The 17,180-nt window shown below is 41.7% G+C and overlaps 1 protein-coding gene across 1 annotated transcript in view; it reads right to left on the minus strand.

Annotated features, from left to right (window-relative positions):
- Positions 1-17,180, minus strand: part of TRPC5 (transient receptor potential cation channel subfamily C member 5) — a gene marked incomplete at both ends in the record, with an annotated part of 129,366 nt that overhangs the window by 40,669 nt on the left and 71,517 nt on the right. Inside the window, 3 exons of the mRNA XM_080795175.1 lie at positions 1,217-1,539; positions 6,409-6,548; positions 7,938-8,274. Coding sequence (XP_080651301.1) covers positions 1,217-1,539; positions 6,409-6,548; positions 7,938-8,274 — 800 coding nt within the window. The remainder of the gene's footprint in view (positions 1-1,216; positions 1,540-6,408; positions 6,549-7,937; positions 8,275-17,180) is intronic.

A 17,180-nucleotide genomic window follows, 5' to 3' on the forward strand; every position in this document is an offset into this window, starting at 1 on the left:
CTTAGGAATAGCCTCCTTTGTATCTGGATCACCTATAGTCATCTGTGATTGTTTAGTCATGAGCTATGGGTCCTGTATCAACCCAAACATGCCCTTCCACTCTACAGTATTCAAAATCAAAGGCACAGCTCCTAAATTGGTTACTCTCGTAATCTGTTTTACTAAAGGGTCTTCAGGAAGCTGATGATATCCACAAAATGAAAATAATTCCTTCATACTAAATTCTCTGGTTTCAGTAGTTTCTTGATTTTGCTGTCCCCCACACTGACCACCTTCTTGGTGACCAGAGGTCTTACAGGGACCTCCTGTTGTCCTCTACAATTTTTACCTTGAGGGGTGATTTTGAGTCTAGTGGTCCAAACTCAGACTGACCCAAATCTGTGAGCTTCCATGCCTTCTCCAGACACCCTATTGTCCCCAAATCCCCATGAGCTCTCCAAAACCTGTCTGTTAAGGTTTTTGTGGAGGCTTCATTGAATAGTCACGATTGATTAGATTCATTGGCCACTGGTTAAATTAAACTCAGTCTTCAGCTCCCCTCCCTTCCCTGGTGGTTGAGGGGTGGGGCTGAATGTTTCAACCCTTTAGTCACATAAGGTTGATTCCCCTGGCAACCAGCCTCCATCCTTAGGTTGTTGTCCTAAAGTCTCCTTCTTAACACAACAAAAGACGCCTTTGTCATTCTTGGCCCTTAGGAAATTCCAAGGCTTTTAGGAGCTCTGTGCCAGAAACAGGAAGGCCAAATACACATTTCTTATCATACATCACAATATCCCAGTCTACATTAAGATATTCTTGCATCCCTCCTTTTTCTTTGTTCTTGATTCAGAATATGTAATTTAGCTTTGGTAATCACTTGTTCAGAGGAATAGCCTTGCTCTTTCATTTCCTTGGTTAGTGATGCTTTTAGGAGTGAGGAATTATTTACCCCTTTTTCAAATATTCCTTTAAAAATACGAGATGCTACCAGAATTGCTTAGAACTAGCTCTTTAGAGGAGTTCCTGGGAGCCCATGTATGTGTTTCTTTCTTCTCTCACCTAACTGCTTCCTCTCTTAGTTTTCTATAGCGAGAAGAAGGTTTCTATAGCAAGAAATCCTTTGGGTTGATCCATAAGTAAGCTTTGTGTGGACTGTCAAGAAACAGTGATAAAGCTATGGACTGAAAATAGAGCAAAGAAAGAGAAAGCAGAAAAAGGCCAGGGAGGGGGTTCTTACGTGGAGAAGGCATTATTCTGTTTCTCACATCGGATTCCCTTGCAGTTGTTTGGCTCATCGATCGCTCTGGTCTCATAATAAAAGTAAAGCTGATTCAATCCATTGGCAAAAGCCAGCAGTACTAGGCAGTAGATAAAGAGGAATTTGAGGATATCAAGCAGCATGCGCCCCAAAGAGATCTGCAGAGGTCCTAAGTGGGAGTTGGCTGTGAACAGGGATATGAGACGCAACGAACTTAAAATGTTGGATATTGCAAAGAGTGCTTCTGCAATCAGGGTCGGGTGCCACATTTCCCATTCTTCCCTTGGACGAGAACCATTATACTGCAAGAAACAAGTACACAAGGTGAGAGGTACAGTGAGCATTTATAAATTTTTTTCTTCTTTTCTCTTGTCTAGTACCCAAACAAAGCCACCAAAGTAAGCATCAAGCATTCATTTATACAACAGGCCTTGTGCATGGCCCTGTTTGTCTCCCTTCCCCATCCAATCAATATATGATGTTAATAACTCTTTTCCTCCCACTCTCACCCAAATATATTCCCTGCATATACACAGAGAAAAATGAATTTTGAAGCAATCATCTGGAGCAACCACCTGTGGTTTATCCACAGACATTTTCTGACTATGAGTTTACCAGATTGTTGGGGAGAGTCACTGGAACAGAGCCATTGGTATGCCCAAGGTAGTGGGGACAAATTACTCTGCTTCCTAATGAGATTTCAAATCAGATTTACCTCCCCAGTGCCCCATTTCCTTCTGAGTACCACAGACAACTTGTAGTTACTGAAGGATGAGGGATAGGTTCTGCCTCCTCCGTGTGCAATGTTCATCCTGCCCTCCTTGCTGACTTGCAGTTTGGGGCTGCTAGAGCAACCTTAGAGGGCCATTACTCAGTTTTCTGTTGAATTTTAGCAGTCTGTAATGTATTTCATTCTATTACAAATAGCATGTAAGCCTTCCAGGTAGTGAATTTAGTACTGCTCCACATGGTGGTGTAGGCATGTATTTTATAGTTCCTTTGACAGCCCTACAAGTCCACATGTCCTTCTAGTACAAATGAAGAGCCAGGGGGTTGAAGGAGAGGAAGAGCCAGTATTTCAGGGGTTGGTTACCCATTTTTCAGCTCCATCCTGGACTTCTAGCTCCTGGAATGTTGGGAGCAGCTTTATAGAAAGATAGCTTCACTGTGAGGCCTTATGTCCGATTTGGGCTCTGTTAACTTAAAACTGCCTGTATCTCTCCATTTCACCGTAAAATGAGGATAGTATCTACTCCTGTCCACTGCACAGGTTTGTGATTATGTGTCCATATGTGAGAGAGTGTGTACTCCATAAGGAGAGATGTTATAGAAATATAAGAATTTGCTTATTACCTTCCCCAAGACAGAAGTAGATTTTGCCTGGAATTCAATCCAAAGCATATTGCCTTGAGCTCTCATCTAAATATCACAATTTCTCAGGACTAAATGTAAACAACTTTTCTGGGAAAATGTTGCATTGGGGGCCAAATTATATTGTTAGCATTTCTAAACTGTGGTTCAGTTCCAACAACTGACAAAACTGGTGTTGTTAAAATCATTTGTGTGTATCCAATATTCTTCTCTGTCAGAGGAGTTGAGAGAAACCTTGCCACCCTTGTGCTTCTGTTTCAGATGAACTTTAGGTAGCTAATCTGTTTTATATACTCTTGGCCAAATCTTATATCCCGCATTTTTCCTTCCCAAAACAACAGCACCAAAAATACCCCACATTGGCTGCATTGCTGTGAGGGGTGGGCATCTTCAGGCCTATTTTACAAGTGGGAGAACTGAGATCCAGGTAGGCAGAGTGACTTGCTTCTCATCACACAGCAAGCTGGTGGCAGAGCCAGGCCTAAAGTTGTGATCTCAACACACTTGGTCTAGTATTATCTCTATTAATTGTTCACTCAAATGATAGTTGATATCACAGCATATATGTTAGATGGGTCTTTAGAAGTTCTGAGCTCTGAGACATGGAGATATTAATAATGAAACAGACCTATATTTTAGAACTAGATATTATCAACTGGAACCTGCACAGCTCATAATTCAGGATTTTCCTCCCTCTGTAATCACAGCTGTAAGCACAGGGAAGTCTGGTGCCCGGGGGACAGGGAATCTGGATTTGTAGAACATTCGGAAGTATGAAAAATGATTCTTATGGCAAATCTGTGTTTTACGTCTTTACCTTTGGAGGAAGATATTATAGAATATGAAAGCAAAGAATAAACTTGGAGATCTTTTAGCATCAAGGTCAGCAAAACTTTTTCTGTCAAGGGCCAGATAGCAGAAATTTTTGGTTAGTGGGTTATATGGTCCCTTTTACAGCTACTCAACTCTTCGTTGTAGAAATAATAGGGAATAAGTGAACAAATGGATATGGCAGCCGACCAAATTTGGTCTGCAGACCATAGTTTGATGGCCCCTGGTCTAACACAAGTGGTTTGCAAATTGTGTTCCTTGAAGCCTGAAGGTTTAGTAGAAGCATTTTGTAGCCACTCTGGGAGCCAGAGAAAAGGCTTGGAAGATTGATTCCTCAATCCAAATTCAATCTTTGAGCTCTCTCATATATTGAAGTTCTGAATAAGTTTTAACTTCAAGATATGGTTTCATGGAAAAAGTTAAAAGGCTGATAGCCACTGATCTAGTCCAATCTGCTTATTTTGCAGAGGCAGAATCTTAGGCTCAAGGAGGTAGAAGGATGACCTATGGTAATCTAGATTGTATCAGAACAAGGATTACATTCAGGTTTCCTGATTCTTTACTTAGTGATACTAGGAGGCAAGTAATTTTTCTTATATTCTTTGAGATAGAATCCAGATTGAAAATTGGCCTCCATGTCTTTCAAAGGGGTATAAATTGGAGTCTATCATTTCAGAAGCAAAATATGAAGAGGGCCAGCCTAAGGTAGGGCCTTAATAATAATAAGGACGGAGTGGGAGATTGTGTCTTCAGCCGCGTACTGGATGAAGAAAGGGCCATAACTCAATGGGTATCAAAGTTCAGATAAGGTGGTCTTGGGATAAATCTAGGTGGTACTATCCTAGAAGACACAAGGATAATTATTCTCCATTCGTAGGATTATCTGGGGGGCACTGAGGGCCGATGTTATGTGTATTTGTTCCTTTTGAGTACTTTGGTATGTGCCTTGCCTTTTGGTTTCTGTTGTTGCAGACCACGTGCAGTGGAATATATATATATCGTTGACTATTGTTTTTGCTCTTATAAAGGATCTTCTCTAAGAACAGCTTGTCCCATGGCATTTCTGTACTGCCTTAGTACAACAGTGACCAGAAATGGTTCAAGGGGCATGGGTACCAGCTTTTGTGGCTTTACCTCATAGAGGTTGTCTTAGTCTACTTGGAGAAGTTCTTCTCAGACTAGTATGCCTCTATGGATGAGCAGACCAGACTGACCATTTGCAGTTTCTCATTGCAAATCCAAATCTGCATGTGGCATGTCTTGCTTCATAAATTCTCCTTTTTTTTTTTGGAGAAGAACTCCAACTTTGTGGCAGTTTTGTTTCCTTTGGGTTAAGTATTTATCCTTTGGGTTAAGTATTTAGTATAGTTGATTTATCCTTCCACTATGTGATGGGGGAATTTCTAGCTCCTTGAAATCCCTGCCAGTGAAATTGAATAGGTTATAAAATTAGTTAATGTTGGGAATCTATAGACACATGTTTATATCCCCAAGAGTAAATCCTTTTCTTGATCATTTATTCTAAATTCTCCTGTTTAAGCAAAACCCACCAGTTTCTAGATTGATAATCTGTTGTCCTTCCTGTGAATAACTACCACTTCCAAAGGAAGAGTTTTTTTTTTTTTTCCCAAGGCAAACAGTGTTACTTAGTCAGCAGAGTGCCAAAATCACATGGATTTCATCCAGGCACATTAACCAGAGAGATTCAAACATTTTCCTCACCAGCTTTTTCTTGTAAGAAAGTTGTAAGTATGTGTTAAATGATCACCACAAGTATAAGGCATACTCTTTGGCTTTTTTTAAAAATGTTTCATGACTGCATTCAATATTCATGTTCCACATAACTAGCTCCCAAGGTCCTCAAATTTATACAATATGCATATTAAGGATATAAAAATAAGTTGTTGGAGATTTGGGGGACAGCCATATTCCCATTCTAAAACTCCTTAATGTGGGAGTTAGTGCCAAAAAGCATGACTGACTAGACAATCTTGGAGACTGAATTGTCAGCTTTTCCTCATGCTGGAGGAGTTCAACTCAGGGTAGAAGGAGCCAGCCATTCTATCATCTAATGAGCACCAAATCTGAACCTAGAGCCTGGGACTACCCAATATGAGAAGTTGGACCTGAGTTATTTTTCAGGATAATTTAGGCTGTACATTATGTGGGAAAAGCATTAAGATAACCCGTGTGTGTGGGTGGGTGGGTGGGTGCAAGTGCACATATTCAATATCTGAATTGGTAGAGAGGCATAGGTTGAGTGATACTCAAAAAACTGGATTTATAACAGCTTGAATGATCATCCTGATGCCAGAAATAATAAGGGAGGGAGAGATGATTAAAGATCTCTGTCTCCTGCAGTGAAGTTTCTAGGGTTCCGCTACCTGTCATATGAGGAACACTTGAGGGAAGTGTGAATACTTAGCTTTAAGAGTCAAATCAGCAAGTTAGGGAGAGATGGCTTCACACTGCAAGCACTATTCAGAAAAATGAACAGCTTTGTTCTGTTTGACCCCACAGGGAAGAAAGATTATTAATGGATGTGTCACAGGGAAAATAATATTAGAAAAACAAAATAGCACTTTTTAATGAAGTGACAAGTGTTGATGGAGGTTTTCAGAGATTGTGAATTCAGTGTGTTTTCTGTCCCTGACCTATGGAAACATCAGTGGACCATCTTGGCAAGGATACTGTAGAAAGGATTCAAACACTAACTGGGTGGATGGGTGGGTGGCTGAAGATCCTTCTACTGTCAGAGTTTAAGAAGCTAAAGATTCATTTGCAAATTGCTCTATTCTTAAGTGGAAACTACTTACAAACTATTGAAAGAATGTCTATTTATATGGTACTTTCCTGCATGGACTGGACTGTCAAAGGCACTTTCCCCCTAAACTCTTCATGCTCCCCATGATAAAGCTTAATGTAACCCAAATCATTGTGTAAGAAAAATGGCAAACATTCCAATTTACCTTGACGTAGGCCACAATCTTCAATGAAATGGTTGCCAGATAGAGTGAGTTCATTGCAAAATCCATCAGGTTCCACCAGTCATGGATATATTCAGTAAATCCACCATCCCACATTTCCTTAATCTCCCCCCAAATGAAACCTAAAAAATGGAGGCAAGAGGTTTATTTCTAGACAGGGTCAAAATAGTCATCATAGTCATCAGAGTAGGATTCCCCTGAGTAAAGACAGTCAGAAACAATGAATAAATTGAGATCACTGGAGTGAAGCTCCCAGAGATGATAATAATAATGTGCCTCTTTTTCTTTCCTCCGTCACTTCTCAGCTGTGGACTCACCAAACTTGATAGGCTTTACCCGAAGATGCTCATATGTTATATTTTTCTGGATGCTACTCACTTTTAGCGTTGCTATTATAGTTACTGGAATGCTGCTGCAATTGTGGGTGCTTGATTCTAACCTATTCCCATTTTGAAGTAGGAAATACATTAATTTCGTTAATAGACTAGTGAGGTCAATATTATCCTGTAGTCCTCAGTTTCCACCATGTGCTGGAGGGAAAACTTAGTAAGTTTTGAGATGAACTAGCTAACTGCCAACTGAATTACTGGATGTTAAGGCTGACACTAGGCAATGGGGCCCCAAATAATTTAGAATCCTCTTTTCTCCGTTCTCCTCTCATTGTGTGTGGGGGGTTTGTGGAATTCTGCCTGATGACGTAGATGTTTCTTGAATTTTGGAATTGAGAAACCAGTAAAAGCTGTGGCTGTGGTCTAAGGCAGTGCTTCTCAGACTTTAAAGTGCATGTCAATCACCTGGGGATCATGTTGAAATTCAGATTCTGATTCCCTATATACAGGGTGGGACTTGAGATTCTGACTTGTTATGTCTAACAAGTTCCCAAGTGGTATGCTGACATGGTTGATTTGGGAATTACAGTTTGAGTAGCAAGGATTTGGAGGATAGTAATGCATTGGAGGGTCCAATGCAATCTAGCCATGCTTAGAGACTACTGGTAAAGTTACTTTTACCATGAATTGTGTCAATTTCCCAGGTTCCCCTCCTGATTGTGGAATCATTACCCATATAGGATGTGGACCCTGAATAAGCACTGGGATTCTGTGGGGTAGCCTCAAGAAAGCAACAGGTTCAAGTGCTCTTGAGTTATAGGAAGGGCATTGAATAGACTGATTAACACTTGCTCTGCCTAGCTTAGCTGAAACCCATTCTGACTGATACTTGGTTTTTCTTCCACACCAACTGACAGATAATTTCCTCTCCTTGAAGATGTTAGGTTAGCAGAATTAAGCCCTGGGTTCACTGTCAATCTCACTGTGAGCCAGGTAATACTAAGAGACGGGGTCTGGGGAAGAAGGAACTACATTTCTGAGACTCCCAACAAAGGGCTTCCCTATGGCACAAAGAAAAGATGTCCTAATTCAGGGGTGGTCCACCTGCCTATTCCAGTACTTATTGTCTTTAAACAGGAGCAGCAGGCAATCTAGCCATAGCTCCTGGTTTCTTTGACTCACCGAGAACCCAAGGCAATATCATCCATTCCACGACGGTTGGGGGAGGCCCCTGTACATGAAGGTCTGTCCTAACGATGTGCTGAGAAGCCAGGAGAAGCATGAAGAGGAAGGTCAGATATGATGCTGTGTGGCAGATAAACTTGATAAAGGGTTTCTTGATGAACAGCCCAAGGTTGCTTCTGGGTGAGATCAGGTAAGCTATAGACAGCATGGGAAACAGGAACCCAATGGTCATGCAGGTAAGCAGCTTGACTACCCAGTGTTTCCGTCGCCATCCAGGGAAGCCATCATACCACAGGGTGGCAAGTAACTGTTGGCAATTAGGCTGAGCAACAAACTGGGAAAGAAAGAGAACAAGTTAGGCATCTTGGATGTCCAGGGGGAAGTCTACATTCATAATACCTCTCCTAGTTTACAGGCAGCTGCATGGCTAATCCCCAGAAGAAGTCTATTTTCCAGGATTCCATGAATGGATCTAACCCCAGAGATGGCTCTACATGTCAAGCTATGAGACTGGATTTTCCATAGGGTTATTTGTTTCATATATTAGGCAAAATCACTCTGTTGGGTTTGTGCTTTGGCATGCTTCCCTATTCTTTCTCCCATCATCTTAGAGAAATGGTTCCCAAACTTTGGCTTCCCATCAGAATCATCCAGTGAACATTAAAAGATTCAGATTCCCAGGTCACACCAAAGATCAGCTAAATGAGCATCCCTTGGGAGTAGAGCCTGGGCAGCTGTTTTACATAGTTTTTCTGGGAATATCCATGTCTCTTAGCAGAGAATCATGGGGACATTTTATTTCAAATTGGTTCACTTTTACTCATTCCCTGAGCTTACATGAGGTCATCAACAAACATGCACTATGTTTGGGAAAACACAAACTGGCAGAGAATAAGCTCATGCCTGTGGCTGTGGTTTAGAATGGAAATGAGTTCCCTGCTTGATTTTATCTCTTTCCCGCTTTGGTTTCGAGCACCTTTTGGTTGGCTAGCAGTGAATCAGCTTGCTGCTTTGCCATCTATTAACACCCTCTCAAGTCTAGACATGCAGAAGAGGGAACAGTATTCGGGGGCCCAAATTACAACACTGTGTACTAACCCAGCTGGGATTTTACTTAATGGCAATCTCCAAAGTGTCAGTGATTAATAGTTAAGGAATCATCAGCATTGCAAGTCATCATCAAACTGCCACTTCCTGGTAAGCAACTCAATAGGGAGCTCAGCCGTCAGCTGTGATTTTAAATACTGCCCATATTTCCCAGCTTCCCATGGGAAAGGTTAAACAGAGCTGTACTATATAGCTTACTAGGACAAAGGAAATCAAATTCTTCCATCAATTACCGAACACCCAAGGTAGACTAGCCCAACTTTACTGTTGGCATATCTGTGAAGGTCACTGGCTTCCCACTACAACCATTCTGCTCTTCCTTAAGCACACAGCTGGACTACACCTTCCAGTCTCCCTTGCAGTCAGATGTGGCCACATGATTAAGTTCTTAATACCGGGATTGCCGAGAAATGATGGGGTACTTCCAGGCCTGGCTTATAGAGGTCTTATGTGTGTTCCTCCATGTTTTCTTCTGCTTCTGATGACTAGGATATGGTAACCAGCATAACCTATGAGTTTCTGTCAGCTCATGTCTGTCAGTGACCATATAGGGGAGAACTACCTTGCCGATATCTGCCTTGAATTGTTACATGCCTGAGAGGATTTTAGTATGTTTGAGCCATTATATATTTGGAAGTCTAGACTACCCCAAAGCACTTTACTATTATGAAACTACCAAAAATAACCTCTAAGTTTTTTTTATTATGTGATCTCATCTTGTTCAAAAATGCTTATGATCCCCAACATGTCCTGTATCACACAGAAAGACACAATCCTATAGTCTCTTACGACTCTTCTTGGCATTATAACCTATGCCAGAGGCTGGGATGAAAAAGTCCTTAAAAAAGTACAGAAAAGTAGAAGGGTAAAGCAAGATGTTTGGATGCTGTGGGAAGGGCACTGGGAGTGCACGGTCTAGTGAGGGAGACAGATATTTAAAAAGGCAGTTTTAAAACAGTATAGTAAGGGCTTAAAATTAAAGTGGATATGAACAAAACATAATGGGAGCACAAAGGAAGCAAATCTGGACTGCTCAGCCAAGGCTCCCTGGTGGAGGTGATACCTGAGTGGAGCATTACATGATACGTAGAAGCTGGTTAAGTGTAGGGAGGGAAGGGAAATTATGGAGAGGGAAAGGGAGTGAAGAGCGAAAGTAGTGGAGATGACATGACTAAAGGCATGACCTGTACGAGGAACTAGAGCAGTCTGGGGTGGTTGCAGCTTGAACTGCAAAGCTGTGAATGGCAGGAGTTGGGGCTGGAGAAGTAGACAAGGGTTACAGAAGGTGAAAATGATAACCTTTGGCCACTGTAAATAGTATGGCTCATTTTAAGAGAGATAGGGAGCCATAAGCAATATGTTTTTTAATGTATGTGTGTGTGTGCGAGTGTGAGTGTGTGTATTTGTGTGTGTTTAGAGTAGTAGAGTAGTTAAGACCCTCCACTGTAGAATCTGGAGCTAGATTGCATCGGTACTCTTTGTTCTTCAGTGTTTTCATCTGAAGAATGGTGATAAAAACAGGATCTACCCCCTAGGGTTGGTGTGAGACTTAAGATTACTTATCAGAGTGTGTTGTTTCATTGTTAAAAAAAAAAGGAAGAAGATCACTTATCAGGCCCCTGCTTGGCTTAGTCAGTTTAGCGTCCAACTCTTGATTTTTGGCTTGGGTCCTGATCTCAGGGTTGTGGGATTGAGCCCTGTATTGGACTCTGTGTTTGGTGGGGAGTCTGCTTGAGATTCTCTCTCTCCCTCTCCCCCTACCCTCCATGCATGCATGCTCTCTCTCTCTCTCAAATAAATAAATAGGGGTGCCTGGGTGGCTCATTTGGTTAAGCGTCTGCCTTAAGCTCAGGTCATGATCCCAGGGTCCTGGGATCTAGCCCTGCATCAGGCTCCCTGCTCAGTGGGGAGTCTGCTTCTCCCTCTCCTTCTGTCCCTTCCCCTCCACTCATGCTCTGTCTGTTGCTTTCTCTCTTTCAAATAAGTTAATAAAATCTTTAAAAAAAATGAATAACTCTTGAAAAAAGAAAACGATCACTTACTACATACAAAACACTCAGAATTATGCCTAGCACATAGTTAGGGCTCATTCAATCTTAGCTGCTGACATGATTATGCATATGATAGGATCAGACTTAGACTTTAGAAAGATCTTTCTGGGGATCAAGTGAAAGATGAATGGGAGGCAGAAAGTGGACAAAACTTGAGGTAGGAAGACTGGTTAGGAATCTGGCATATGATGATTGTGACTTGGACTAAGGTAATGGCAGTGGAAATGGAAAGCCACGCTCAGATGCAAAATGCTGTGAGGAGGTGGAAGGAAGTGGCAGGATGCAGTGATGGATGGGGAGTGAAGTAGTAGATGGAGATTGAGTGTAAAGGGGAGAGGGACTTCTCTTTTGGGAGAACTGGTAGCTATTAATGTCATCAGCTGAGAGTGGGAACACTGAAGCTGGAACAGGTTTACGGAGATGCACGCTGTGCAACGCTGAATGGAGATATCAGGACTGATGTACTGATGCTCTGCAGCAGAGGTTGACAAACTTTTTCTGCAAAAGGCTAGATAGTAAATAAGTGGGGCTTTGAAGTCCATATAGTTCCTGTAGAAACTACTCAACTCTTTTGGTGGGAATTCAGCAATAAACAATATGTAAATGTGTAAATGAATAGGTGTGGCTGTGTGTGCGCCAGTAACACTATTTTTATTTTTTAATTTTTTTAGATTTATTTGTTTATTTGTTTGTTTGTTTGGGAGAGAGGCAGGGGAGGGGTGCAGAGAGAGAGAGAGAGAGAGAGAGAGAATATCTCAAGCAGAGTCCCTGCTGAGTGTGGAGCCTAATGCAGGGCTTGATCTCATGAAACTGAGATCATACCCTGAGCTGAAATCAAGAGTCAGATGCTCAACTAACTGAGCCACCCAGGTGCCCCATGCCAATTAACAATTTAGTTGTAGTTTGCCAATCCCTGTACTATGATGTTGCTCCCTACTGCTGCTAGAACCAAATATTTGGACCATGTCAGCATTGGTCTTTATGACTGCCTGGGACTTCCTGTCATGTATCTCCAAGAAATCTGAGCCCAGAAATCACTTTCCTTGGCTCCTGGGTGGCTCAGTAGGTTAGAGCTTCTGCCTAGAGCTTCTGCCTTCGGCTCAGGTCATGATCCCAGGGTCCTGGGATTGAGCCCCACATCAGGCTCTCTGCTCAGAAGGGAGCCTGCCTCTCTGCCTACTTGTGATCTCTGTCTGTCAAATAAATAAATACAATCTTTAAAAAAAAACTCACTTTCCTTTAGGCATAAAGTACAGAGGTGAAGCTTCTTTTAACATAGGATACTACCATCCAGCCTCTGTCTTCACTACCTCTGCTCTGATTTTTGATTTGGCTGAAGATGGTGATTTTAAAGTTTGGACAGGTTTTTAGTTTCTGTTTTTACATCTGATAAGCGTAGTGTAGGGTGGTGTGGATTCTGGCAGAACAAACTGCAATTAGAATATTATAAAGGAAGGCTGCAGGATAAAGAAGATGTGGTATATATACACAATGGAATACTATGCAGCCATCAAAAGAAATGAAATCTTGCCATTTGCGACGACGTGGATGGAACTAGAGGGTATCATGCTTAGTGAAATAAGTCAATCGGAGAAAGACAACTATCACGTGATCTCCCTGATATGAGGAAGTGGAGATGCAACATGGGGGGTTAGGGGGGTAGGAGAAGAATAAATGAAACAAGATGGGATCGGGAGGGAGACAAACCATAAGTGACTCTTAATCTCACAAAACAAACTGAGGTTTGCTGCGGGGGGGGTGGGTAGGGAGAGGGGGGTGGGGAAATGGACATTGGGGAGGGTATGTGCTATGGTGATTGCTGTGAAGTGTGTAAACCTGGCAATTCACAGACCTGTACCCCTGGGGATAAAAATACATTATATGTTTATAAAAATAAATAAATAAAAAATTAAAAAAAAAGAATATTATAAAGGAAGTTTTTGTTAAGCTACCATGTAGTATCGAAGCCCAAAACATCTGTGAACCTTGAAAGCACAATCCTGATTCCTGTTTGCATAACGAAGTTCAAATTTGATGGGTTATTTAATCAATCTCTACTCGATTTTAAGAATGCTTCAGAAGGAGAGATTGCAGGGAAAACAGCAGAGTGTGTATGCATTGTATGCTTCATTGCACTAAGAGCCAAACTGTAGAGACTAGAGCTGTAGTTTTTAATTTTGGTGGGGTCCAATTTGTGTTTAATTTTGTTGCTTGTGCTGTTGCTGTCATATCTAAGAAACCATCACCTTATCCAAGGTCACAAAGATTTATACCTAGGTTTTCTTCTCTGGATTTTATAGCTTTAGCTCTTATATTTAGGTCTTTGATCCATTTTGAATTATCTTTTGCATATTGTGTGAGAAAGGGGTCCAAATTCATTCATTTGCATGTGGATATCCACTTGTCCCAGCACTATTTTTTGAAAAAGCTGTTATTTCCCCATTGAATTGTTTTTGGATCCTTGTTGAAAATCAACTAACGATGAATGTGAGGGTTTACTTTGGACTCTTAATTCTATTCCATTTATCAATAAGTCTATCCTTGTCCTGTTCCTGATTTTAGGGAAAAGGCTTTCAGTTGGTCTTCATTAAGTGTGATATTAGCTATGGCTTTTTCATAGATGGCTTTCATCACGTTAAGAAAGTTCTTATCTATTTTCTGAGTGTTTTTTTTTTTAATCATGAAAGGGTGTTGGATTATGTCAAATACTTCTGCTATGTCAATTGAAAGATTATGTATGTTTTTCTCCCTTCCTTCTATGAAGATAATGTAATACATTGATTTTGTTATGTGAATCACTCCTACACTACTGGGATGAATTCCACTAGGTCCTCCTCGTCTACAATCCTTTTTATATATTTCTGGATTCAGATTATTTTTTTGTTAAGCCTATTGTTTGCCTCAACTGCTATCCACTGTTTCAGGCAGCTGTGATATGAAACAGTTGCTGCTGAATTTTTCAACAAATGCCCTTAGGGAAAGGGCTGTTGGTCTTGAATAAGATCACATAAACACAAGCTCTGTAAGTGGAGCTTTTCTAGGGAGTTGCCAGACAGGTCATATAATGACAATTTTCTGGGGACGGGTCTTTTGGGGGAGCTGCAAACCCAATCTTCTCTTTTCCAGTGGAGAAGCTGCCAAGCTGTTGCTTTTCACAGTTGCTGTGGTTCCAATGCTGTTGGTTTTCAAGACTACTATGGGGCTGGGTAAGGGGGGAGAGGAATAGGCAAGTTAAAATATCACAAAACTTGCTATTCTTACCAAGATTCAGCTGTTTTTCTTGAATACATGTTCCTCTGGTTGTTGCAAATCTTTGGTTAATTTTCAGAATTGTGAAAATGTTTATTTGGAATATTTTTCCTATGGCTTGTTGTGTTTTTGAAGGAGTGGATTTTCAGAAGTCCCTACTCCACCATTCTAGAAGTGTTTTCCCTTTGTGACTTTTTTACTTTTCATGGGAAGTGATATTGTATTGGGATTGTTGGATTGTGGCTTAGTGCAAAGGATAGAGCTCTTTCCCAGTTTCCTCTTCAAGAGGCTTAAAAAAAAAAAAAAAGCCAGGAGGCTGCGTATTGGTCAAGGACTAGGAGCATGTCTTTGTTTCCATTATATTCCCAGTATTTTGCTAAATGCCTGGCACAAGGTAAACACTGAATAAATATTTGTTAAATGAGTGATTGAGTAACTAGGTATATGATGGATGAACCTTGGTGGAATGCTCTTTCCAAAGCTTTCTTTCCTTAGTGTATATAGGGGGTGATGTATGGTAGTGAAGACAAGCCTCCTGGAAGTTGAAATGAGGAACTACTCTTAACATAAACTAACTCCCATACATCGAGCTCTTATAATGTACCAAACATTGTAACAGATTTTCTTTTTTTTTAAAGATTTTATTTGCTTATTTGTCAGAGAGAGAGAAAGACAGAGAGAACGAACAAGCAGGGAAGCAGCAGGCAGAAGGAGGAGAAGGAGAAGTAGGCTCCCTGCTGAGCAAGGAGCCTGATGCGGGATTCAATCCCAGACCCCTAAAAGACTGAGCCACCCAGGTGTCCCTGTATCAGATGTTCACATACATCACCTCACAACAATCTTAAAGGCAGGTATTAGCATTAAACTCCCTTCACAGATGATGGAACTGAGCCCAAGATCACATTTGTGGTACGTGGTGGGGCCAGGACTGGAGCCCTGGTTTGGCTGATGCTATCGAACAAGCCCTTCGACACTGCACTTGGGCAGTCATGGATGATGTGAGCTGAGGCTGGCAGAAAGCTGAATTTCCCAGTATTGTCCCTACCGGCCTGGCCACAGTGATTGAAATGCTCCTGTCATTTATTGCTTTGGATCAAGGTGTTGAAATTATATTCATGTTTTCCTAGGGCACCTGGGTGGTTCAGCCAGTTATGCATCTACCTTCAGCTCGGGTCATGATTTGGGGTCCAGGGACCAAGCCCTACATCATGCTCTCTGCTGAGCAGGCAGTCTGTTTCTCCTTCTCCCTGTGTTCCTCCTCCTGCTAATTCTCTCTCTCTCTTTCTCAAATAAAATAAAAAAAAAAAGAAATTATATCCATGTTTTTAGGATGTGGTAACATATAATGCTGTTAACTAAATAAGAGATTAAAGTGAGTGTATCATATTAGCCAGTTACCTAGCTATATAAAGAGTCTGCACACCACGAAAGCTGAAGAGCGATGGTGAGAAGGCCAGGTCTGGACTCCTGAGTGGCAACTAGGAAAGGCAGGAGGGAAGATGCAGAGCTAAAGGACACAGGAGAAGGGATAGGAGGAGGAGATGCTGAAGATCTTAGTTTCTTGATTTAGCTGTATAGGACCTCCCCTGACAACTGTCCAGATCTTTCCTTCACAAACCTACTAGGCCCCTCCATGCAGTTCTTTTTGTTTTTAAAAATCTACGATTCTTCATTTCTCCAGTGCTCTTGGGCAATAGCTGAAAATGAATTTTTTCCTTACTGTATAGGACTTTTGAAAAAGCCGTGGCTTTTGTCCTTTGCTATAAAGCTGCATTGTATGTGGAGGGGCTCAATAGCTCTTTGCCCCTCGATAGAGTAATTCTATTTTTTTAAGATTTTATTTATTTATTTGACAGACACAACAAGAGAGGGAACACAAGCAGGAAGAGTGGGAGAGGGAGAAGCAGGCTTCCCGCTGAGTAGGGAGCCTCATTCGGGGCTCAGTCCCAGGACACTGGGATAATGACCTGAGCCGAAGGCAGCCAAGTAATGACTGAGCCACCCAGGCACCTCTGAAAGAGTGATTCTTGATAGGAATAATGTCAGGTTCTACTGGAAAGAGCTAGACTCTCCCCTAAACCACTAGCAAAACTGTTTCTATTTCACCTGGGAAGAGCTCTGACTTCATTCATTCAGCGAGGAGAATTACCTCCCTAACTCCCCACTGGTCCATCATATGTGAACTCTTGTTCCTACAGCTGTCTAAATAATCACGTGGCTTTAGGGCTTGATTCACATGCTGAACCCGAAACAGAACAGAATTTGACTTGCTCATGGCTAAGGGAAAGCAAGATCAATGTGCTTCAATTCCGGCATTTTTCTTTTTTTTTTTTTTTTTTAAACATTTTATTAATTTATTTGACAGAGAGAAGGACAGTGAGAGAGGGAATATAAGCAGGGAAAGTGGGAGAGGGAGAAGCAGGCTTCCTGCCAAGCAGGGAGCCTGATGTGGGGCTCGATCCCAGGATGCTGGGATCATGACCTGAGCCGAAGGCAGACACTTAACCACTGAGCCACCCAGGCACCCCAATTCCGGCATTTTTCAACAAGTATTTCCGTACACCTGCTCTGTGTCCAGTTCTGTGGGATTCATGGAGAGTGGGTCACAACAAGAGAGACCCACAGTGATTCTGGCCTGTAGGATCTCACTGACAGACTCATGTGAGTCAAACTCACATGAAACAAGTAATAGGACAGCCATGTTTGTGTTCAGATACCTGTGCAGACAGGCAAGAGTGTCAGGTTCTCAGCTGGGTAGTGGCCACAGACTGGTAAAGGCTACTCCCTTCCAAATCAGGAGATTTTGCTAAGTAATGATGTGATTAAAACAACA

Source organism: Martes martes (genome assembly GCF_963455335.1).
Source record: "Martes martes genome assembly, chromosome: X".
In the NCBI taxonomy this organism is placed as follows: Eukaryota; Metazoa; Chordata; class Mammalia; order Carnivora; family Mustelidae; genus Martes; species Martes martes.